This window comes from Doryrhamphus excisus, linkage group LG2, assembly GCF_037039965.1.
Source record: "Doryrhamphus excisus strain RoL-2023G ecotype Guam linkage group LG2, RoL_Dexc_Guam_v1.1, whole genome shotgun sequence".
Taxonomy (NCBI): Eukaryota; Metazoa; Chordata; class Actinopteri; order Syngnathiformes; family Syngnathidae; genus Doryrhamphus; species Doryrhamphus excisus.
This window is the reverse complement of record NC_136358.1, coordinates 8,926,514-8,949,487: the sequence shown is the minus strand read 5'-3', so window position 1 is coordinate 8,949,487 and position 22,974 is coordinate 8,926,514. Positions and strand designations below refer to the sequence as shown.

At 43.5% G+C, this 22,974-nt stretch overlaps 2 protein-coding genes across 6 annotated transcripts; both read right to left on the bottom strand.

Annotated features, from left to right (window-relative positions):
• Window positions 1–651: 651 nt before the first annotated feature.
• gc2 (guanylyl cyclase 2) lies at window positions 652–13,464 on the bottom strand. 4 transcript variants are annotated; one of them, XR_009129153.2, is made up of 24 exons: window positions 13,174–13,464; window positions 12,978–13,106; window positions 12,736–12,915; window positions 11,593–11,710; window positions 11,227–11,528; window positions 11,030–11,161; window positions 10,865–10,968; window positions 9,266–9,384; window positions 9,122–9,206; window positions 8,963–9,059; window positions 8,776–8,898; window positions 8,631–8,711; window positions 8,390–8,566; window positions 8,018–8,174; window positions 7,793–7,942; window positions 7,570–7,718; window positions 7,332–7,495; window positions 7,041–7,233; window positions 6,606–6,780; window positions 4,957–5,055; window positions 4,791–4,878; window positions 4,646–4,731; window positions 4,481–4,581; window positions 657–3,494 (listed from the first exon to the last, which is right to left on the bottom strand). XR_009129153.2 is itself a non-coding variant. In XM_058068938.2 (24 exons), exons 1-23 carry the CDS (start codon window positions 13,462–13,464, stop codon window positions 4,482–4,484), a joined length of 3,306 nt encoding a protein of 1,101 aa, XP_057924921.2. In that variant the 3' UTR covers window positions 661–3,494; window position 4,481. The 4 variants fall into 4 exon arrangements, 3 of the variants coding, with proteins under 3 accessions (XP_057924922.2, XP_057924921.2, XP_057924918.2); XM_058068938.2 differs by having other exon boundaries at window positions 661–3,494; window positions 4,791–4,885; XM_058068939.2 differs by lacking the exon at window positions 4,481–4,581 and having other exon boundaries at window positions 652–3,494.
• Window positions 13,465–13,485: 21 nt separating this feature from the next.
• On the bottom strand, window positions 13,486–21,215 carry LOC131126433 (tubulin polyglutamylase ttll6-like). 2 transcript variants are annotated; one of them, XM_058068961.2, is made up of 13 exons: window positions 20,944–21,215; window positions 20,812–20,871; window positions 20,056–20,096; window positions 19,848–19,966; window positions 18,882–19,012; window positions 18,642–18,795; window positions 18,436–18,579; window positions 18,275–18,360; window positions 17,986–18,211; window positions 17,674–17,852; window positions 17,510–17,610; window positions 16,975–17,090; window positions 13,486–13,519 (listed from the first exon to the last, which is right to left on the bottom strand). In XM_058068961.2, exons 2-12 carry the CDS (start codon window positions 20,868–20,870, stop codon window positions 17,005–17,007), a joined length of 1,326 nt encoding a protein of 441 aa, XP_057924944.2. In that variant the 5' UTR covers window position 20,871; window positions 20,944–21,215; the 3' UTR covers window positions 13,486–13,519; window positions 16,975–17,004. The 2 variants fall into 2 exon arrangements, with proteins under 2 accessions (XP_057924944.2, XP_057924945.2); XM_058068962.2 differs by lacking the exon at window positions 20,056–20,096.
• Between the last annotated feature and the right edge of the window lie 1,759 nt (window positions 21,216–22,974).

The window sequence follows — 22,974 nt, the reverse complement described above, 5'->3', positions numbered from 1 at the left end:
TTGCTGTTTTAACCTCCCTGTGTTTTGCATGATTATCTAATTGTTGATTAATCTTGTGTAGCTTGCATGTTCTCCCTTGTGCTTTTGCAGTATTTTTGTTAATGCAAACCAAGCGCGCTAATCTGACAGGGGACTCTAAATTGTTCATTAAGTGTGAATGTGAGTGTGTGTCTACATATCACCTGTGATTGATTGGCGACCAGTCTCGCTGGGATAGGCTCCAGCTATGAAAAATAGATGGCGGTTATGTCCTTACGCAAAAAGCAAAGTTCGCCTTGCAGGCTTGATCACGTGAGCCTCTTCTGATGAGATTGGACACAGGCCCAGCCACAATGTCAGTCGCGGTCAGGCCAGCTGAGGTGACCTGACGCGGCTCCACCGAGGCCTTGTTGTGTCCACTGGAACCTGGATGAAGTAGGACTCCTTGTGGAGCGCCTGTGTTCTTTCACTACACTCAACCTTCCAAACATCTACTACTAAACTCCTCTTTGCACGCAGTGAATTGTGTTCTTTTCCTCCACTTTTCACCTCATGAATCTGGTTACAGGGACAAAAATGGCCGACAAGGTGACAGGTGGAATACAGGCGAGCCAGCCAACAACTGGACTCATGTGGCTTGCGTCCGCAAGTGCACGTGTGAAATGTCTTACTCTGTGCAGGAATCACTTTTAATGTCACAACACAGTCAGCATTGTAATATGATATACTAAATATACCCTGGGTCTCATTTATTTGATTGACAGCACCCGTGATTGACAATGATAGACATCATACCTGTAAACACACAGGAGAGTAAAACATGCTACTTTTGTCCTACTTAAGAGAGACAGGCAATACAAGAAGTAACATACAAAAGGAACAAGGCTTCAGTTGTTTGGCAAAAGGTCCTCAGTACGCCCTCTGCTGGCAAGGCCGGCGCACTGCAGCTATTGTGCTGCCAACAAAAGAGCAGAAACACGCTGAAACACACAAGAGGCACACAAAAGGAGGGCATGCATGCCTTTGTTACACACACTCAACCCGTTAATTCACGACAAGCACAATTGCCACATTGCTGCTGTTGCTAGTTTGGGATATTCCTCAACTTTTGGCAGCATTAATAGCTCACTAAATAAATGTTTCACTGTTAAGAAGGTCTATCCAATATTGTGTTCTCTTCTATGTTTATTTTCACAAATAGTTGTTTACAGTCAAACATGACCTTGCTGTGTATTCACTATAGTTTCTTTAACAACAAACTAACACCAACATAAAAGCAGAATTTGTGCTGTAGACAAAGTGAAGTGATGGAATATTTACGTCCTTGATGCCATCCCATTGGCTCACATTCCCAACTGTAATCCGTGTCTAATCTTCAAAGGCCATCCCCATCACTCAATACTCTAAAATCGCTCCGATAGATATACTGTATATATCATAAGCTATATGATTCCTTGCCTGTCCCCTAAACCAAATACCATTAACCCCTTGATGTCTGTGGAAATCCCCTTGTAAATCCTCATGCTGGACACCACCTCACAGTGCCCCCCAGGCCTAAATAAAGACCAAAATCTTCCCTTACTAATGATATAATAAAAAATGAATGGTGTCATATCAGGTCCATTCATACATTCTTTAAGGGATTGACACGAAGAGGTGTGAATTAAATGTTTTTTTATGTGATTGTTTAATTTAAAAAAATAACCTACCAATTAATCTGTAATTAAATTATTAAATTAAGTGTTAATTGTAGCCTTGATCTAATCGCCAATTAACCTAGCATGTTTTTGGAATGTGGGAGTAAACCAGAGTACCCGGAGAAAACCCACACATGCACGGGGAGAACATGCAAACTCCACACAGAGATCTGTAGATCTTCCAGAATCTGCGCCTATTCAGTTGTACTTCTTTGAATTTTGTGGTTCCTGCAAAAACGTTCTTTTTTAATGTATTACACCCACGGCCCGCCTCCAGGCACTCCTACTCCGCTATGGTTGGTTACATTCGCGAGTACTTAAAAGGACTTCCGGTTTGTGCCACTAGGGTGTAGGGGTTGATAATAAATTACGATGTATCTTTTTAAAATGTCCGCTTTTAACATCCAGATTCCAAATCCAGTCCGGAAATACAGAATGTACAGTCCGAAGTTTCTCAAGAAAAGAGGTTACTTCAAGACGTTTCTCAATGGTAAGTAGCTTTAGCATTTTAGCTCCCAGTATGCTAATGCTACACAGATAAGCACTTTTCCTCTATGACTTACACAAAATAAACACAGTTAGGACACTGATATATTGTTAGTTACTTGCTTGCCCTTCTGGCCAAGTAACGTAGGAAAGGCTTGGGCTTCAGCAAGTTTGTCGGCTAATCCAGCTGCATAGTGGCCCATGTTCACAAAACAGTCCAGTGTGAAATGCTGGGGACAGATTAAAATACATTTCTTTTGCTGGTAGGGAATCAGGAACTCCAACCACTTGTGCCTGATGGTGGCGTCTTTAGGAATTGGAAACAAATCCCTTTCGAGGCATTGCTAGCAATGTGAGGGCAGATTGTTTATATATAAGGAAGTCTGCCCCTCTGTGACATCACAAAGGGGCAGTTTTACCACGCCTTTTCAAACCGAGTGTTTTGAGCCATCCCAAACTTCTTTCAGGGCTCACTTCCAAATGCGCAAACCTCATTATATTAAACTTTGGCATTGTTTAAAACAAGAATACAACATTCTAACTACATTTATAGGTCAGAAATGTGGAAAAAGCATAATAGGTCCCCTTTAATTTTGGGACTTTTTGAGACCCCCCCAAATACCCTGAAAATGTGTGAAATGCTATACACTTACCACCTCGATCGCCCCCACCTTGGTTACATGGTTACATATCCAGGAACTAAGTACACAGTGTACATATTATACTTACTGATGCACGTATTTGTTATGAAACACACACAGTAATAATTAGCAGTTATTATGGGCTGTACAACTGTTTATTATTTCACGACCACAGAATGGTATTTTCTAACATGAGTGAGCCTACACAATTGATCAGCAGAGCTAATTTACATTTTCTTGGCAAACTGTTGGCTATTCTGCTTCTAGCATTTCACTGCTTCTTTTCACAATAAAAGACCAAAAGCAAAAGTGACAATGTTGGAGTCACCCAACAAAAGTCCAATCCTTGCTGTGTCCCAGACACAAGGAAAAGGACTTGGGGGGGGGGGGGGGTAATCTGTGTTCATCATCTGCTGACAGAGTATGTCTGCACATCCCTGCTTTGCTGAGTGGCTGCTTCTCATAACCAGGCTAATCCCAACTTTCACCAACAGTATCCTGGCTGGTCATGAGGTGAAAGAGGTGGGCGCCAAAAGTCCATACCTGAGGTACCCAGACACATCTTTGTCAGTGATGTGACATCATGACGTTGACGTCCTCGCACAGTTGCGTAACCACGCGGACGTGGGAGATCTTCCTCACTGCCTTGTGGAACACCTGCTTCAGGTCCTTTGGCTCTTTTGGGGCCGCACTGAGAAGACAAGGTGGCGAAAAGGGGAAGGACGAAAAAAATTAATGGAGAATTGGAACAAAAGGAATCAGTCACATGGATATTTACCGTAATGCACATAGTATTAGCCGCTATGTTTTTCTTACACTTTGAACTCTGTGCCTTATACAGCGGTGCAGCTAATTTATGGTATGTTTTAATCCTGGGGCATCTCCTTTACTTTAGAATTACTACTAACCATTTAAATACTGTGCTGCTCATGAGCTCCTTCGATGGCAAAAGCCAACCACGAGCTATGAATGAACTCATGTCAACCTTGTCATATCATTACTCAAAGAATGCTCAAATCTTCACACAGCAACTTAACACTCAAAGCGAGTTGGGAAATATAAAAGGCAAGGTGCAATACAAGTTTAATACAAAAAAAACAAGATCTATTCTAACTTCATCAAGTAATGTATTTGATCCCGGCAAAGCATTCATTGATGCTGCCGGGACGTTGCAATGCTGCCTCTGTCCACTAGAGGAACCAGAGGAGCTCAAACACCTGCTTTTTCCAATGGGTTGATAAGCTCATTGTGGGTTTTTTCATAGCTCATGATTGGCTCCTGTCAAATAAAGAAGTACCTGGTTCTCACGGACTTGTGCACGCAACAATAGGCTATTTTATGACATGGATATAGTCGGGTTTAGTGGGTGCGGCTTAATCGCCGGTGCGTCTTATACACCGGAAATTACGGTAGCTTTGAAAGTTTGTAAAACTTGTAAAGGAGAAGAACTGAGTTTTGCCAGAAATTAATACTTTGTTTTCACTTGCATGAACATGAATCACACAAAACCCAAAGCACCATTTGGACCTCCTGGCACTTCCTGTTGGTTTTGAGTGGATCATGTTCTGCTCACCAGCAAACAAATGATCTTTTGCCCAAACTATATTTGCCTCCGCCATTCCCGGCATTCCCAACCAAGCCAGTAATGTTATACATTTTGGGAATGCATAACATTACCTCAGTTTTTCTTCTTTGCAAGTTGTTCCTGCCGCTGTTTCTCAGCTTGCCGTTTCTTGGACTGCGCTATCTCGGCCATCTGCAGCCCGTGGGCCATTTGCCTGTTGGGATGAAGTCAACAGTGTTGAACACAGCATGCACACGCACACGTAAGTCTGTTCCTACCCTGACTTGAGTTCTGGAGGTACAGGAAGAGGTTTGGTGAATCCATCCCTACCGACAAGCCAGTACGTCTCCTCTGTTCCTTTGCCCTGAAAGATGAGGAAGTTGAGAAAATAACACCCTTATAATGACATCAACTCAAAGACACCTTGACTTCTGTTCTCCCCCGAAGCTCCAGCTTGTAGCCCTGGTTGAGCTCCCGCAGGACTTTGACAGTGCTCTGGTGCACATGGATCCTGTAGGCTGGAAAGAGGTGAAATAAAGCAGACGCAAAGCGTAGGAAAAAAGAAAGGAAAGGCGTCCATGACACTCACGGAGGCCGCTGGACTCCATCCGAGAGGCGGTGTTTACAGTGTCACCGAATAAACAGTAGCGAGGCATGGTGAGACCCACGACGCCTGCTACACATGGACCTGCGGCATGGAAGTGTGGTCATGGCAACAAAATGTAGAATTGGCATTAACGTGACGTTCTGTTTGCAAACAAGACGGCTTTGGCAGCAAGAAGCCGAAGGATGGGGATGAGAGTCAATAGTAATTCCTGCTTTTGTAGTTAGAATTGTATGGAATAATAGGGAATAATCGTATTATTCGGCTGGTGTTTTGCTGGATCAATGAGGGCAGTGGTTGTCAGCTGCTTTGGCTGCGGGACCCACCATCACCGCTCAGTGGCAAGCGGCGACTCACATTGGAGATTTTTTTTTAACTCCTTTAACTCTACACTCTAAAAAGTAATTCAGAGTATCTGTTGACAACACTTGATTTAATACATAAATGCAATGTCATTCATTCATTCATTTTCTACCGCTTTTTCCTCACGAGGGTCGCGGGGGTGCTGGAGCCTATCCCAGCTGGCTTCGGGCGGGAGGCGGGGTACACCCCGGACTGGTGGCCAGCCAATCACAGGGCACATATAGACAAACAACCATTCACACTCACATTCATACCTATGGACAATTTGGAGTCACCAATTTTTGGAATGTGGGAGGAAACCGGAGTACCCGGAGAAAACCCACGCATGCACGGGGAGAATGTGCAAACTCCACCCTGGTCCACCCAAACTAAACCCTGGTCTCCTAGCTGTGAGGTCTGCGCACGAACCACTAGACCGCCGTGCCGCCCATAAATGCAATGTAAAAAATATAATTAATTGATTTAGATAAACTTTCTAAGTTGCTAACTTTATTTTTTAAGTTACGTTCAAATAATAATGTTGGCTATTACATGAACTTAATTTAGCATGTCATATACACTCAAATTTTATTGTTGGTAAGCTTAAAACAAAATTCAAGTTTCCATGACTTAATAAAATTAGCTTGGTAACATAATACACACACACACACACATACATATATATATATTAAGTTACTGCTACTTAAAAAGCTATGTGCATTGTTATTATAATTAAGTAGACAACAAATGAAACTACTTTGAATAAAATGATTAAGTCAGTTGACTTAACATATTTCTTGGAGTTACGAACTTAAAAACTTGTCCCTATGACAACAATTATTCAGTAAGCATTACTTAAAATAAGCTTTGTGTGAAGAGGAAAAGCTAATTCGTGCAATACAATATTGTTTGTTGGTTCGAAGCAATTTCAAATTAAGTTGTCATAACTAAGAAAGACTAATGGAAATTGTTGCGTTGATTTTTTTTGTTGAGGTTAAACATTTATTTTTTTTGAGTGTACGTTAACTCTACAGCACGTATCTGCAGCTGTGTGTTAGACGGACAGATTATTTCCTCTTCCAGATGTTTCATAAACATGGCACTCGCCAAGTAGCGGCATTGCAAGCGAACAGCACAGTCAAGAACTTTACATTACTTTTTTTTTTTTTTTGCTCAGGCAGAAACCCGCAACCTACTGAAAGCAGCTTTACCACACACCTTTGGGTCCTGAGCCACCAGCTGAGAATCCCTGATTAGAGTATTGTCCCCCCCCCCCCCCCCACACCATCCACCTGTGTGCAGTCCGATGCGTATCCTGACGGGAACATCGGGCATGTGCCGCATTTTGAAGGTTCCCACAGCGCTCAGGATATCCAGCGACATGTTGGCTATCTCCGCCACGTGTCGGTTACCGTTGGGAACAGGGACACCCGAAGCCACCATGTAGGCGTCACCAATCGTCTCCACCTAGAGGGGTATCCCAATTTAGGACAGGTGTTTATGGGCTCTTGGCTTATTGGAAAAACTAATGAGATATATTCTTGGATATTATACTGATTTGCTTTAAACACAAAGCGAGGCGTTTTGTTCAATAGCTTAGCGTACATAGACCTACAGTGGATTGGTTTTAGCATGAATAAAGAAAATGAATCCAAGTGGCCCCCGCATCCTTGATTTTTCTGGACACCCCTGATTTAGGAAGTTTAATGACATGATGAAGGCAGCACCTTGTAGACGTCGTGGTTGCCGATGATGGCATCAAAAAGCGTGTAGAGACTGTTGAGCAGATCCACCACCTCGATGGGCTCGCTGTTGGCCGAGATGGTAGTGAAGCCCACAATGTCACTGAAATATAGGGACACGCTGTCGAAATACTCGGGCACCACAGTGCCGCCCACTTTCAGCGCCTCCGCCACGGACCTGAGGAGGATAAAGAGTGACAAGGTGAGCCATGTCGACCATGGCTGCGAAGTGAGACGCAGCCATGAGCATGTGCATGAGTGCTGCTGTCATCTCACGGAGGCAGCATCTGCGTCAGGAGCTTCTCGGTCTTCTGCTTCTCAATCTCAAGCTCCTCTGTCCGCTCGCGGATCAGCTCCTCCAGGTTGGATGAGTACTGCTCCAGCATCCGCAGCATGGAGTCAATGATGTTGGTCTTCTTGCCCTTGTTGATGTCCTTGAACTTTGGACAGAAGCCACAATAGATAGAAGAAGAAGAATATTCATGGCTTGGATTTTATATAGGGCTTTTCCTACCTGGTCAAAAATCTCCTCAAACGTGGGCCTCTTTTCCGGCTGTTCGTTCCAGCACTGCTTCATCAGCTGGATGCACTCCAATGGAGCGCAGTCCGAGCTGACCACCGGACGACACAACGGAGGCGGTCTACGCAGCTTCTCAATCACATCTGAAACAAAAAGAGTGGAATTGCTTCCTCCTGTTACATATATATGTTACAATAGAGATTATTTGTTGTTTTACCTGCCGACGACTGATCCAGCATGCAGAAGGGCGGCCCTCTGATCACCACCTCCTGTGTGATGATTGCGAAGCTGTACACGTCGCCGGCCAGTGTCCCGTGCAGGCCTGGCTGAGCGGCCCTCAGGATCTCTGGAGCCGTCCACAACAACTCTGCACAGCAAAGAGATAATTTACACCACGCCCCGAAAAAAAAAAGTGTGTGAAAACATTGCGGCATTCTTTAACCATCTGCAGGGGGTTCCTCATAGGGGAACCTCTGAGCCTCCAGAACGTCATTGTAGCCGTAGTCTGTGATCTTCAACACAAAGCGCCCGTCCACTACACAGTTGCGAGACTTCAGACGAGAGTGGGACACACCGCGGTGGTGCAGGTACTTCATACCCTGAGACAGAGAGGAGCAACATTTGTTGCGGGAAGTGGCTAAAAAGTACTCCTCCAGGAAGTCACTCAGGGTTCCTTTTGATGCTGTGTAACTCGACAGAAGTTATGTGTTCTTTTATATCTTTTTCCATACTGGCGAAGTTGACAAAATATCTACATAAACAGACCGATTTTTCACAAAAATGACGAACTCCACCTTCTCACTAATCAATGGACCTTAATCAAATCCAGCAGCAAGGAGGACTTGAACATCCAGTCTAGCTTGACATCATCATTCAGGAGCAGGTCCTCCAGGCTTCCTCTGGAGCAGAACTCGGTCACGATGGCAAAGACCCCGCAGTCGAGGAAGAAACCCAGGAAAGGGTTGACGTTCTCATGTCGCATGTCCTTCATCTGTCGGTAGACGTGTCAGATGCACCGTTGACATGGATGTGACGTGATCTTACAATTGACCCACCAGCTGAAACATGTCGCTCGTTTTGGGGTTGATGCTGCTAAACGAGCCGTCTGGAAGTCTCTTCAGCCACGCCCAGTCCCCCTGGTGGAGAGATGTGCAGGAATCAGCATAAAAAACCTTAGAAGAGTGATTGTCTCTGTGTCACCTCAAAAATGACCACGTTGGAGTTCTCATAGGTGGCTGGGGACTGGGTGGAGGTGGGCGATGTGAGGCTGCGCTCCGACCCACTCTTCATGCCGCTGGCCCGGCTGTCGTCCAAGCTCAGCTTCTGGAAAATGTCAAATAAAATGACAAGATTGATGTATGATCTATCGATGACGATGTGCACGGACCTTGTTGCTCAGCGATGGGTTGATGAACGTGACATCCGCAAGAGTCAGCAGGATCTTGTTCGGACCCCTGACCAGCCGAATCTGGTTGATGCGTCGCCTAGGCGATGAGAGACAATGACCGTTTGGCCGTCCCAGCCCTACACCTCATGTGGGACTTACCGAAGAACGTAAATGAGCAGCACAGTCACCAAGGCAGCAGCAATGGCTGCAAGCACAATGCTAATGGTGGAGAAGAGATCCATGCCTGGAGAGGAGACACGTGAGCGTTATTTTATGCTCACTGACGCACGTGTCCTGTCTCACCTCCTGAGCAGATGACACCCGGCGTGAACCAGCAGGGGGCGTCCTTTCTAGGTCCATAGCCACGAGGAAAGTGAATGTCTCGACCTAAGAAGTGCACCATGTCGGCCTTCATGTCGAGCCTACATTACACAAAAGAACACAAACCAGCTTTCAATTGCTTGACCGCCACAGTGGGAGGGGACATTTGTTAAAAAGGAACCTACTTAAGTCTGTCCTGCTTATGTTGACAACCCGTCTATGTCCACCAGCTCCTGATTTACCTGGTTCTTTTTACTAAAGTTGATGGTGACAACATTTTTGTCTAAATATATTGACAACATTGTTATAGTATTAACTTCACATTAATACAGTGGAAAAACTACGTTATCATGTTCATACACGGTAAGTCAGGGGTCTCCAACCAGTAGCTCATGAGCTACCAGTAGCCTAACCACTTTTCAGGGAACTGTCCAAAGGGTATATTAATTCATTGTCAACTCCTATAGTGACAAAATTAGAACATGGGGTTCCGCAGTAGTCCTCGGGAGTTCTTGGGAGTGTTGACCAATCACAGAGGAGTGGGTGGAATAAATTAAAAGCAGGCCGTTTTGGAAATCCAAGGAAATACAGCTAGATTAGGTGCAGATTCTGGAAGATCTAGAAAGCCTTCTGTGCGGGTTATCGTGTAACACAATACAATGGGCCGAAAATGAGCATAATAGGTCCCCTTTAACTGAGGTAAGTGAGGCCTGCAGTTATTTGGATATTGTTGTGGGGCCTTTTGTGACCTCTTGGATGAGTCGTTGCTGTGCTCTTGGTTGCCTGGCAACTTCTGTGAAGGTTCACCACTGTTCCATTGTTTCACCCTTTGTTGATAATGGCTCTCTCTGTGGATTGCTGGAGTCCCAAAGCTTTAGAAATGGCTTTATAACCTTCTCCAGACTGATAAAGTACTTTCTGACTAGTTTAGTCTAGGTTTTGATGATATTTTGGTCTACTTCACTTTGTCAGGCAGGTCCTATTGAAGTGATGTCTTTACTGATGAGGCAGTAATCAGGCCTGAGTGTGGCTGGAGAAATTTAACTGAGGTGCACAGTTATGATTTCACGTGGGTCACAATCACCTTTTCACCTTTTTTTCATCTCTCTTTATATAATATACAAATAATAAAACGTTTCATTTACAAACTGAATGTTGAGTTGTGTTTTCATTACCTAATTGGGTCATGGTTTAATTCATTTGAACATGCACACAAGTTACATTGGAATATATCACATATTACAATTCAAAAGAAGTAGGAAGAAGTAGGCAGACTAACCCCCATCCATATGGTTTTCCACTTCCTGTATTCCAAATGCGCTCTTTAATGGTTAAATACATAGGAAAATGCTAATGTAATATGATAAAGTGGTAAAATAGCTGTCAAATTCTTGTCACTATAACTACTTCATATGACAACCATACTATATAATGTATATTTGAAATTGTTACATTACTTTTGTCATGGTGATGAAACTCATTCATTTATATTTAAATTGTTACATAGCTTCAAAATGTGTGACTATACTTCATTCACATGCCCAATATTATAATGATTTACTAATAGTAATTCCACTGTACCTGTGTGTTGGCTTCAGCTCCCAGGAGAGTCCGTCTGTGTCCAGTAGGACATAGTCCAACAGAATGCTTCCAGAACTGTCAGACTCCATGGGATGGCTGAAGCCCTGCAAAATGAATGGAATGCTTAGATTTTTTGGGGGGGGAAAGACATTTTTCAGCATGTACCTCAAAGTTGTGGCTGCGCACTCGTTGTGCCACATTCCCGCCAGACATCCACTCCTTGGAACGTCGAACTTGCTGAACAGCGTGTGCCACAAGGAACATGGAGCTGTAGATGGTGCCGAAGAGAGGTGATACCTGCAGGACCAAGAAGGAAGCTGTGGATTGGAGCACGCCTTATAAGACCTTTATACTGACGTCACCTGCTGGGGGTCCAGGGTCTTCGCCACCTCGCCCGTCTCCATCGCCTCCCTGTATGCCTCAAAAAACGACCTCCGGGGTGAGGAGATTGTGACGGTGAGCACGGCATCGTAGGCCCGCAGCAGCTTGCGGTTGCTCCTCAGCGCTGGGAAGCTGATGTTGCTGTACGGGAGGCTGTAGAGGAGGGTGTCATAAGGCAGGAAAAGGAGTGACCCGTCGATCATCTGCATGTCATAGGCCGTCTCCAAAAGGATCTTCTGGAGCTGGCCGCCAATCAGCGCTGAGTGCATGCAGAGGACCACCACTGAGGAGTAGACGTACGTGAGAGGTGATGTCATTCGAAGAGACAAAAAAAAAAGGAGATTCACCTCGTAGTTCTCTCATTTTGCGTATTTTTCCAAGAATCCTCCTAATGCCGTGAGGTGTGTTTTCCATGACGCTGATTATTCTGACAGGAAGACCGTGAGCACGGAGGGAGTCGGCAACCTTAAAAGTAAACACAGTGAAGTTATGTGTTCTTATGCACTGTTTACATTTGTTGTATATCAATGTATTATTCTAAGCTATGTATTTTATTATCAATTATTATTATATATTAAGTTGTGTAAAATAGTGTCCCTTCCCGATTTCTTTTCATGATTTGCATTATTAAGGATTATTAAAAATCCAAACCTACATGGCCCTGTGTGAAAAAGTGATTGCCCCTTTGTTAAAACATTAGTAACATCAATTGAGATCCGCCTGTCTGGAAAACATTACAAAACCATTTCTGAAGCTTTGGGACTCCAGCAAACCACAGTGAGAGACATTATCTACAAATGGCAAAACATTGGAATAGTGGTGAACCTTCCCAGGAGTGGCCGGCCAACCGAAATTATACCAAGAGCACAGCGACAACTCATCCAAGAAGTCACAAAAGACCCCACAATAACATCCAAATAACTGCAGGTCTCACTTGCCTCAGTTAAAGTCAGTGTTCATGACTCCACCATAAGAAAGACACTGGGCAAAGTTTCAAGACCACAAACACTGCTGAACAAAAAGAACATTAAGGCTCGTCCCAATTTTTCCCAAAATGTCTTGATCATCCCCAAGACCTTTGGGAAAATACTGTGGTCAAGGTGAATATTTTGGAAGGTGTGTATCTCATTACATCTGGTTTAAAAGTAACACCTCATTTCAGAAAAAGAACATCATACCAACAGTAAAATATGGTGGTGGTAGTGTGATGGTCTGGGGCTGTTTTGCTGCTTTAGGACCTGGAAGATTTGCTGTAATAAATGGAATCATGAATACTGCTGCCAAAAAATCCTAAGGGAGAATGTCCGGCCATCTCAAGCTGAACCCAACTTGGGTTCTGGGATCACTTTTCCACACAGGGCCATGTTGGGTATTTTTTTTCCTCTTAATATTATAAGTTTAATTTAAATATTTTGTGTATAGGAAGGGGCGTGTATTTTCACACTACTATATATTGTTTATAATGTATTTCACATTTAGACATCTCCAACCTTGGTCGCTGTGTCCACCCAAATGTCATCCGAGGAAGAGATGATCCCCACGTGAGCCCACTGGAAGTACCTCATGATTCTCACCAGCACCCAGGTGGGCCTCGGCATAGAGTGTACAAATGTTGGGTGGCTCCGAGCGTCGTCCAACTCATAGCCGATGCAACCCCATGCAAACAGAGCCTGACAGAGGCGTCCATTAACATGTTTCTGTCAGCTTACCTTGAAAAAAATAAATTACTTACTTTGTTCCAGCTTTTGCTCAGCATTGAAGCAGCATCACAATAACCCGAGTTGGCGGGTCCGACATAAGCGGAGGCTTTGGTGTGGAAAGTCACAAATGTTTCCAGAGCTCTGGAGGTATCACATGGCTCCTGAGGAAGGACATTAATTCATGTAAAGGTCACGCATAAAGAACAGTGTTCTTGTGTTAGTACCTACGTGGAGCACGGTGTAGTCAAAGGTGTCAGTGTGGGACAACATGGGGTCCTTGTTGATACGGTTCACAGCCAGCTGTGCTGCCACATTGGGCAGGGCCTTGGCGAAGACTGGGTCACATCCCCAGGGGCCCACCACCCCTACCCGAAACGAAGCCCCGTGACCAGGGCAGATCAGCACACACAGGGAGGCCAGGACCACTAGGACAATCCTTGCGAGTGGACACCCGTGTAGAGATGACATGTGATCACATGACTGCTTCCGTGTTGTTAGGACCAGACTCCACCCTTCCATCTCAGAAGCTGCACTTCCCGTGCTCAGAATGCGATGTGGAGGATACTTTGGCACCCTGGAATAGAAAAACAATGTCGATTTCATTCTTCGTATTTAACAATTATGAATTAATTTACCTTTATTAATTAACATTCCCCATAGACAGCATTTTTCCATACTTTTAGAAAGTATTTTTAAAGCTAATCCCTAATTCCTCTTGAAGCAACATGCATTGTATTAAGTTTATTTGAAAGACATATGTGCATATCAAGGCCATTTCCAGTAGATTTCCAACTATTCATACTTACAGTATGTGCATATATACTCGTTATACATGGAAGTGCCATGTTTTTTTTTTAATGTAGTTACAATGTTTTTTTTGTGTTGAACCATGCCAAAGTTTCAGATAATGGGGTTTGTGCATTTGGAAGTGAAACCTGAAAGAACTTTGGGATGGCTCAAAACGAATAAACGAAATAAATTAAAACAGACCGTATTGTCAGGAAGCACAAATCAAAGGAAATACTGCTGGAATAGGTGCAGATTCTGGAAAATCTAAAAAGTTTTCCGGGTGGGCTATCATGTGTAGGTGCTCTATAGGAGAGCACAACTCAGGCATAAATGATGTGGGATCTAAAGATCTACCTCACGGTCACTGGTTCTGTGCTCTTGTCACTGACTGATCAGCTGTGTGTATGTATACAGTAAAGTCTCGTTATATCGATATCGGTTACAACGAATTACTACTTATTACGATACTATTTTCATTTCCCGGCCAATTTCTAGTCTTTTATGATATAATTAGTTCCGTTAGTACGATACACAGTTATTATGATAATCCGGTTACTACGATGCCCTTTTCATCTACCGCCAGCCAATTTGGTCTGCTTATATCGATACAAAAGCAGCTTAAATCAATCTTTGCTTAAGGATTTCAATACCAAAAAAGAACACGGCGAACGGCTGCTTCCAGTCAACTTTATTTTTCACACTTCCACCACCAGAGCGCAGCACACACACCGATTCCAGCACTTCCTGGTTCACAGGTCATGCTCAACCCGCCCCACATAGCTGGCCAAACACATGCCTGCAACAGAAGAACCAACTGACATAGCATACACACCTATTCCAACGAAGACACAAGCATTGAATTGTTTGTGTTAAAAGGTGAAAAGAGGAAGCAGAAGAAGATGGAAGATTTTTTTTAAGTATGTATTGCAGAATAAGTACAATAATAGTAATGTTGCAGTTTTTGTTTTCCATACATGTACTCATACATGTACTGAGTTGCAAGAGTGCGTTATGAAAATAATAAATGTTGAAAAAAAATGTGACCCATCTGACTTTAACCTAATTGTGTTATGTATATGAATGCAATCATTTTTTGCAACAATGTTTATGGTTTTGTCTGCTGAAGCGTGAGGATTTTGCATTGGTTGAATTTTAGAAAAGAAATAGTCATTAAAAAAGCGTAAAGACGTTTTTATTGAATGCATTGAAGCGCCGAAGAACTGGAGTCTGAGGCGGACTGTCGAATTTGGGAGAAAACTTTATTTTTCTTGCCAACATTAACTTGCACTCTCTTGCTACGTAAAGGCATGAAAGACACAACAGGAAGCGGAAAACAAAACCCCCGTCCCTCCGGGTGGCAACACCTTCCCTATCGATAGTTCCGGGGTGAATTATGTCCCGGTAACCTATCACTACAGCGTAAGTTTATTTTTATTTACTGTAGTACAAAATTTATTGTAGTACAAAAGCATGCTAGATACGCAATCCATGAACTCAAGGAGAAAATTACATGCCATATCAAAGATCCGCCCACTTTTAATGCAGTTCGGCGCAGGATCGGATATATGGATAGTCCGGTTATATCGGTATTTTTTCCGACTCCCGAGAATATCGATATAACGAGACTTTACTGTATGTATATATATATATATAATCCAATATTTTTCCTTACTGTTTGCTGATAAGCATTTTTACGTATCTACTTCCTTCACACATTGATGGAGTACTTCATTCCAAGAAACTTATTGTTCCACATTGGGATCCAATATCATTTTTAAATCTCCTGAAATGAGGATGTGAACCCTTTAGAGGAAAACAACATCAACTGGGCACAATAATACAATTTCAATAGCGTAGTTGTGCCTACACAGACTTCCTTATAAGGGCGTGCTGTAGGCTCCACCATCAAGAAAAAAAATATGGGACTGTTTTGTGAACATGGGCAAAACTGGACTATCCGCCAAACTGTTGCAGAAGCCTGATGCCTTTCCAACATTACTTGGTCATGTTGTATAGTCACAAGGGCAACCATCTATGAATAACCATTCATCAGTGTCCTGACTGTTTATTTTGTGTACGTATGCAGTTGTCTGTGTGGCATTATAGAGTGTGGATATAGGGAGAATCGTATCCGCATGGATACAAATTACAAACACACTGATGTCTGAAGTTGCTAATAGCCTTTTTCCATCACCAGTCAGTGGTCTATCCGAGTTTTTTTAAGCACGTGGAGTTACTCTCAGGTGTAAACAAGGGGGTCTAACCAGGAGCTCCTAACCACTTCTCAGTTTTATTCATTTATTACCAACTCCTATATTGACAAAATTAGAAAGTGGGGTTCGGCAGTAGTCCAGAAGTCCCTGGGATCATGACAAATCACAGCAGAGTGCGCTTTGAGGGGGGCCGTGTGTGGAATTAATTTAAAAAGACCATTTTGGAAAGACAAGGAAATACATCTGGAATAGGTGCAGATTCTGGAAGATCTAAATTCATTTTACTGACTATACAGTCGGGTCCAAAAGTTTTGTGAATTAAACAAGTGTTGTTGTCAGAAAGTTTGCTGATGTTATGTTGTTCCCCAAGCCACTCAGTGATGACTTTTACCTTTGGTGGTGGCCTGATAGCGTAGCTAAACCAACTTTCAGAGGCAGTCCAGACACATGTTGGAATTTCTTAGTCATGATGTTATCTGGTCTAGTGGTTAGCGCGCAGACCTCACAGCTAGGAGACCAGGGTTCAATCCCACCCTCGGCCATCTCTGTGTGGAGTTTGCATGTTCTCCCTGTGCATGTGTGGGTTTTCTCCGGGTACTCCGGTTTCCTCCCACATTCCAAAAACATGCTAGGTTAATTGGCGACTCCAAATTGTCCATAGGTATGAATGTGAGTGTGAATGGTTGTTTGTCTATATGTGCCCTGTGATTGGCTGGCCAGGGTGTACCCCGCCTTTCGCCTGAAGACAGCTGGGATAGGCTCCAGCACCCCTGCGACCCTCGTGAGGAAAAAGCGGTAGAAAATGAATGAATGATGTTATCTGGTCATTTTGTGGCAAGGATGAAATATGGTGGAAATGGAGTTTTGGGGATTTTCATGACCAAGAGAACCTTTGCAATTAATTGACATTCATATTATCACGCCTGAGAATTATTTCCCCAATACAGGCTACTCGCATCCTCGCTTTTTATTAAAAATGCAAAATGCTAAACTTATTTATTGAATGATTTCAGTCCAAGTTTCCTACCATGCACAGATGAGTCCGAGGCATCTTGAATCACCTGCTGCAAAAAAGCAAGTGGATATCTCCTTCAAACATTCCCCTTTGCAGGCAAATCATCCTCCAGTTTACTCCCAACGTCCCTGCAAGGAAACACAATACACACGACTCAGTAGGTTAGGAAGACACAATGTGTTAAGTATGCACAACCTGCCCTGACAGATTAGTTTCAATCCAATCATGGCCCTTGCAGCATTAAGATACACTGCAGCAGGTGGATACTTTTATGGGTGCAGCATGATCAAAGTCATAGATTCATCAGTATTGGTGACATACTGTGGATGACACTGGTTAGCTCATTTTGTGGTTAAATTCGGAGATGCGTTTCTCTGTATCCATAGCAACCACATACAAAAAGAGAACATTAAAATAAACCTAAATCGTGTAGTTAACTTTCAAGTTTATTTCGACTGCACATTTTCCACATTTGTGCCCACATCGCTGCACTTGCTCTTGTAGAGCCTGTCCTCCACTTTTAAGTACTTGTCATATTTCTCTTTGCCTTCGCTAGGGTAGATCCTCTTAAAGCCCCCCAGGTGGTTGTCCTCATAGCACTCCATCTTCTCCACCATGGCCGCCCGCTGCCTCTGCTCGCTCTCCAGCCTGGGGACGACAGACACCGTCAGCCTGACGCCAGAAGCAAGATGGTCGCCCCCCTTGACATACCTCTCGTCCGCGCGGACATTTTGTTTGAGACGCTCCTCCACTCGCCGTTTCTCCTCTTTTATCATTTTGCACCTGTCAAAGGGAGCCAGGTTGATAAGAACCAGGGTGTCGTAAAGTAAGGCGTCCTTGACTTCACGGTCCAGAGGCAGCAGAGTGGACATATCTGGTGAATGATTGACCTGATAAACACACCAGCACTCAATGAGCAAGACCTCCACCATGGCTTACCTGTCGAGTAAGGACCCAGGAAGTTGCAAAAAAAAAAACCAAAACATATTTCTATACAATTTAGAAGCTAACATGGCGTGATACCTCAAGAACCCAGGGTCGGTACTGCTCGTCCAGGAGCACATCAAAGCCCAGGACCTGGAAGCAGGCACTCCCGACCGTGTGCTTGGAGAAGTGAGTGACGTAGCCGTGCTGGATGCGGGAGTGAGCCAGGACCAGCGTCTTCACGATGCCGTCCTCGATGTTGCTCCAGATCTTCTCCGTGTTGCTGTAGTTGGACCTCAGCTGCTTTTTCAGCGTGGACAGCCTCCTAGAGGACGACACAAGTTTGAATAATAGCCAAATGCAAGCACGGGACTGATGTGGATGATACCGTTTGCTGCCTGTCTTCTCATCGTAAATGAAGTTCTCGTTGTCCTTGTTGATGGTGAAGTTGGTGAGATGCATGCACTTGTTATTCTGAAGAACGGTTGCATGTTCTGGTTTATTTTGAGGTTTCATTTCCATATTGTGTATTGTACAAGTAGCACCCACCACGTTTTCATCTGTTGGGTCTTCGTACTTTGCAGTGCAGAAGCGAGCCAGACCCTCCTTGTACATGTAGATCCTCCATGGGTAACACGAGGTCACCAACACATAGATGCGCAAATCAAACTTGAAGCCGTCTATGAGTAAAGGCTGGAGCAAGCAGATGGAGCGTTGTAAGTGTCTTTTATTTATTGCTTCCGTGCAGGCCTCACCTTGTCGATGTACTCCTGACAGATGATGTCCTGCTCAGGCTGCACTTTTTCCCACGACGTAAAGATGGAGATGCCTTTGCCTTGGCTGCCCGCGTTGGGTTTGCAAATGTAACGCTTGTCTTTGTCCCTCGCGTACGTTTTGAACAGGCCGTACCTGCGAGAGGACAAAGAGGCATGGCGTGAGTGCGTCCCAGCGGCAACCGGGAGGCAAATTGGCATGAGGGAAACCAGCAAACACACTCAATGGGAAAGGTCCATGTTCTGGGGAAAATGTTGTAGTCTTTGGGGAAAAACTTGAGCATGTGCTTCCAGTTAGTTGCTAGGGAATTTTTGTGGCAGATTTCAGTCATTGAGGGTAAATGGTTGATTTTCTGCAACACATGACACACAATAGTGATAGTGACAGAGATTATTTCTAATTATAAATAATTTAGATTAAATAATTTAGAATTATTCTGAGAAATATTTAAAAAAAACAACTCTTAATTTTCCCCCCTAATGCTGTGCTCCTCTGGCTCCCTCCAGTGGACATAGGCAGCACTGCATCGCTATCCATTATCTAAGCTGCTTGTCCTCAAACGAAATGCAGTATGGGAAAAATAAAATGTTAATTTTTTTTATATTATAAACTTGTATTGGTACATGTTTGTATATTTCTTAGGTATACCTTTTGAGTGTTAAGTTGCTGTGTGATGAATGCAGTGTTGTGTGTTATATTGAGTAATGATCTGCAATTTCCAATGGGTTAGCTCATGATTGGCTCCTGTCAAATAAATAGCTGCCTTGTCCTCGCTGGACTTGTGTGCCCCACAATATGCAATTTTAGCATGTGGACACATACGACATATACGCTGGAGTGGCTTATATATTGTATGTGCAAATCTGTTTTTATCCTCCAAGCTGCAGCTTAGACACTGGAATTGGCGGTATACGCATGCACAGTGGCGCTAGGTGGTACAAATTGAAGAGGGTACACCAAGTTGATTCACACAAGTTTATGCAGGGGGTGCCCTAAGTGCATTACTTTCCACCACTAGGGTTTGATCCTCAGCTGCCATTGTTTCAAGTTATTCCCTGCCCTTCCACTATGTAGTCAATATGGTGAGGGCGTCAAGTGCTCATTTTGAGTGCATTGCACTGAAAAGACTGTATATATACGGAAGTGCACCCAATGAGACACAGTAATTGAGGACATGAATTTGGTACCTGGTATGGTTTCATTTCCTTAAATTTGTCCTCACAAGGGCGGGCGTCGCTCCAAAACAGCGTCCAGTCTTCATCCGCCTTGACTTCTTTAATGCCCAGTTTCTCAGCAGCACGCCGCACTGACACAAACAACATACGAACATTGTTACATGCATTGTTACATACAGGTAAAAACAAATTCATGTACTTTTGTGAACATTTCACCCACCACTGTCGTAGCGGCAACTGCTGAGATTGATGCCCTGACAACTGCAAGGATGGAAAATCTGTTAGGCTTACAAGCAACTATTGCAGGGGTGTCCAAACCCACAATTTATATACAGCGAAATAAAATGAGCACGAGCAAGAACAGCATAGTAGGCTTGACTGCAAGTAAAAGCAGATTTATAATAAATATCCTCATCCTCATAAGCACTTTCAGAACAGGAAGGCACCCGCTTTTTTAATTAAATGACACTATCTTCTTGTCAAAGCATGAACAGCCTTATTTCAGAAGGAAGGGACAAATGTGAGCCAACAGTGCCATCAAGTGGCCAAATGACACTAAGACACTCATGATGGATTTTAAAGGCAGACTTTTTCCCCTCAGGGTGATTTTTGTGAATGGGACTTGTGAAAGTAGTAAACTGTAACAGCCTGAGGCCTCATCTGGCTTTGAAGGTAATAATTATCATAATAATAAAAAAATAATTACACGTTAGACATTTTTACACACACACAAGTTCAAGATGTTCCCAATTTGGATGTTTAGGTTGAGAAAATGTCATATTAGTATTACACGCATAACAAAGACGTTCACTTTCGGAGTGTCCATGAATGCATCTTGCGGACGCTGTCGTTCCACTGACTCTGGGAACAATAGTGTGTGTGAATACGACAAGAGCCAATAAGCTGAGTACTGAAATTGGCCCTCGGGTCGCACTGTGATAAGGAATACAGTCTTGGACCAGTGTTGGTAACGAACCTGCAAAGTGGATCATCGTCTTCGTCATCTGTGTCGCCGCTGCTGTCCCAAAAGAACATCCTGAGCAAAAATAAAAATAATCTTAGCTTTAAAGAGCTGTGCTGCTTTTTCTAACCAGTAACAATGGCTCACCTGGTGAATGCAAATGCTGCAACATCTGCTTTTGGTATTTTTTTTCAATCTAAAAATAATATATTTAGTTATGGGGCAATTCTTGAAGAATATGTCTGTTCTATGATGCGTCACGTCGACTCCGCTTTGTCATGAAGCACACTCGCGTTTTGCTCCGTTTGAATTAGATGATACGTGTTGATTGTTGTTCCTTCAGTCCCCGCATGAAATTCAAGCAACTCTGGCAGGACTGACTGATATTTCAAATTATATCCAAAACATATGCAGGCTAAATGTTGTTTAAAAAAACAAAAAACGAAGATTGTCAGGGCGTTAAAGCACAACCTTCCATATCACCTATCAGGTTGCCATTACAAGTTAGGGGCGGTTTGAACACAGCTAACACATTAGCACGTGCATACGCTTCGTATTTCGAGTCTGTTGTGATGACGTCATAGCGGTGCGCAAATGCCACAAGTGCCGACTCATGACTGCGTTCCAATAGCAGTTTGAGTTGCCTTCGTTGACTTCGTCTTGGCCCTTGGTATAATTGCCATAAGAGCCCAGGGAAAGTGGGGGTGGTAAATGGAACGCACTTTCCCTTGTTTACGTTCAGCCCAAGCAATCATAGGCTGTGTCCAATGGGTCTGTATCACCGACAAGGCTCGTAGGAAGGCGCCTCTTAAATCGTGACCAGTCTTGTGAATTTAGACGGTCTTGCCATGAGCCTTCACGGACTTTGTAATTTGAACAGCATTTGCGCGGCGCGATGACGTCATGCAGCCCACAAACGCGGACAGGCACGATTCCATCACGAGTTGTAGGTGTAGCAAATACCTGACGGTTATTTTATATTTTATTATTGAATAACCATGTTTTAATTTTTGCAAAAACATTCTGACCACTCTTAGTTTCCAAAGTTAGACTGTCTCTCTGGCTACTCTGGCTTGCCCCCAAAAAATATGTATACGAGTTACATTGAAGAGTTGTCCACAGGTGTGAATGGTTATTTGCGATCGGCTGGCGACCAGACCAGGGTCGCCCCCCTCACATGAATACTGTATTGTGGAAAGGTGTTTGCCCTCTCCTTGATTTTTTTTTATTGTGATTGTCACACTGACTAAATGTTGTCATGTTGTGATCATCAAACAAATGTAAATATCCAAATGTGAATATTACACATACAGTACACTACAGTAAACCTCGGATATATCGGATTCAATTGTTCCCACTGGTTTTGTCCGATATAAGCGAAATCCATTATATGCGTATACTGGAAAATGTCCGTTTTACGCATATATCGGATTTATATCCGGTATATGCGTAAATCGGATTTTATCCGTTATAAAAAGGCACTTCCTTGACTATGTTTCCAATGTACCTGGGCTCGCAGGCAACGCTGCAAACGCTGCAAATGACGTCGTATAGGGTGTCACGATTTGGCAAATCAGAGAGGAAATGCATTGGAACGGGACTGGAGATTTTGTCCGAAATAGGCGAAATCCGTTATAAAAAATCCGATATATGCAATGAATTTTTATTGGAAATGCATTACAGAAAAATTGGTTCTTTTTTATCTGTCCGTTGTGAGCGAATTTCTGATATATCCGAGTCCGATATATCCGAGGTTTACTGTATATAACACAACTGAACACAAAATGCAGTTTTCGAATGAAACATTTCATTATTACGGAAGAGAAAAAGCATTTAAATCCATATGGCCTTGTGTGAAAGAGTGACCCCCCCCCCCCCCCTTTTAAGACATAACTGAGATTCATTTCAATCTACCAGCCTGGAAAAGGCTATAAAGTCATTTTTAAAAGCTTTGGGACTCCAGCAAAACACAGTGAGAGCCATTATCCACAAATGGCGAAAACATGGAACAGTCGTGAACCTTCCTAGGAGTGGCCGGCCAACCAAAGTGACACCAAGAGTGCAGCGATGACTCACCCAAGAGGTCACAAAAGACCCCACAACAACATCCGAATAACTGCAGACCTCACTTGCTTCACTTAAGGTCAGTGTTCATGACTCCACCATAAAAAAGACACT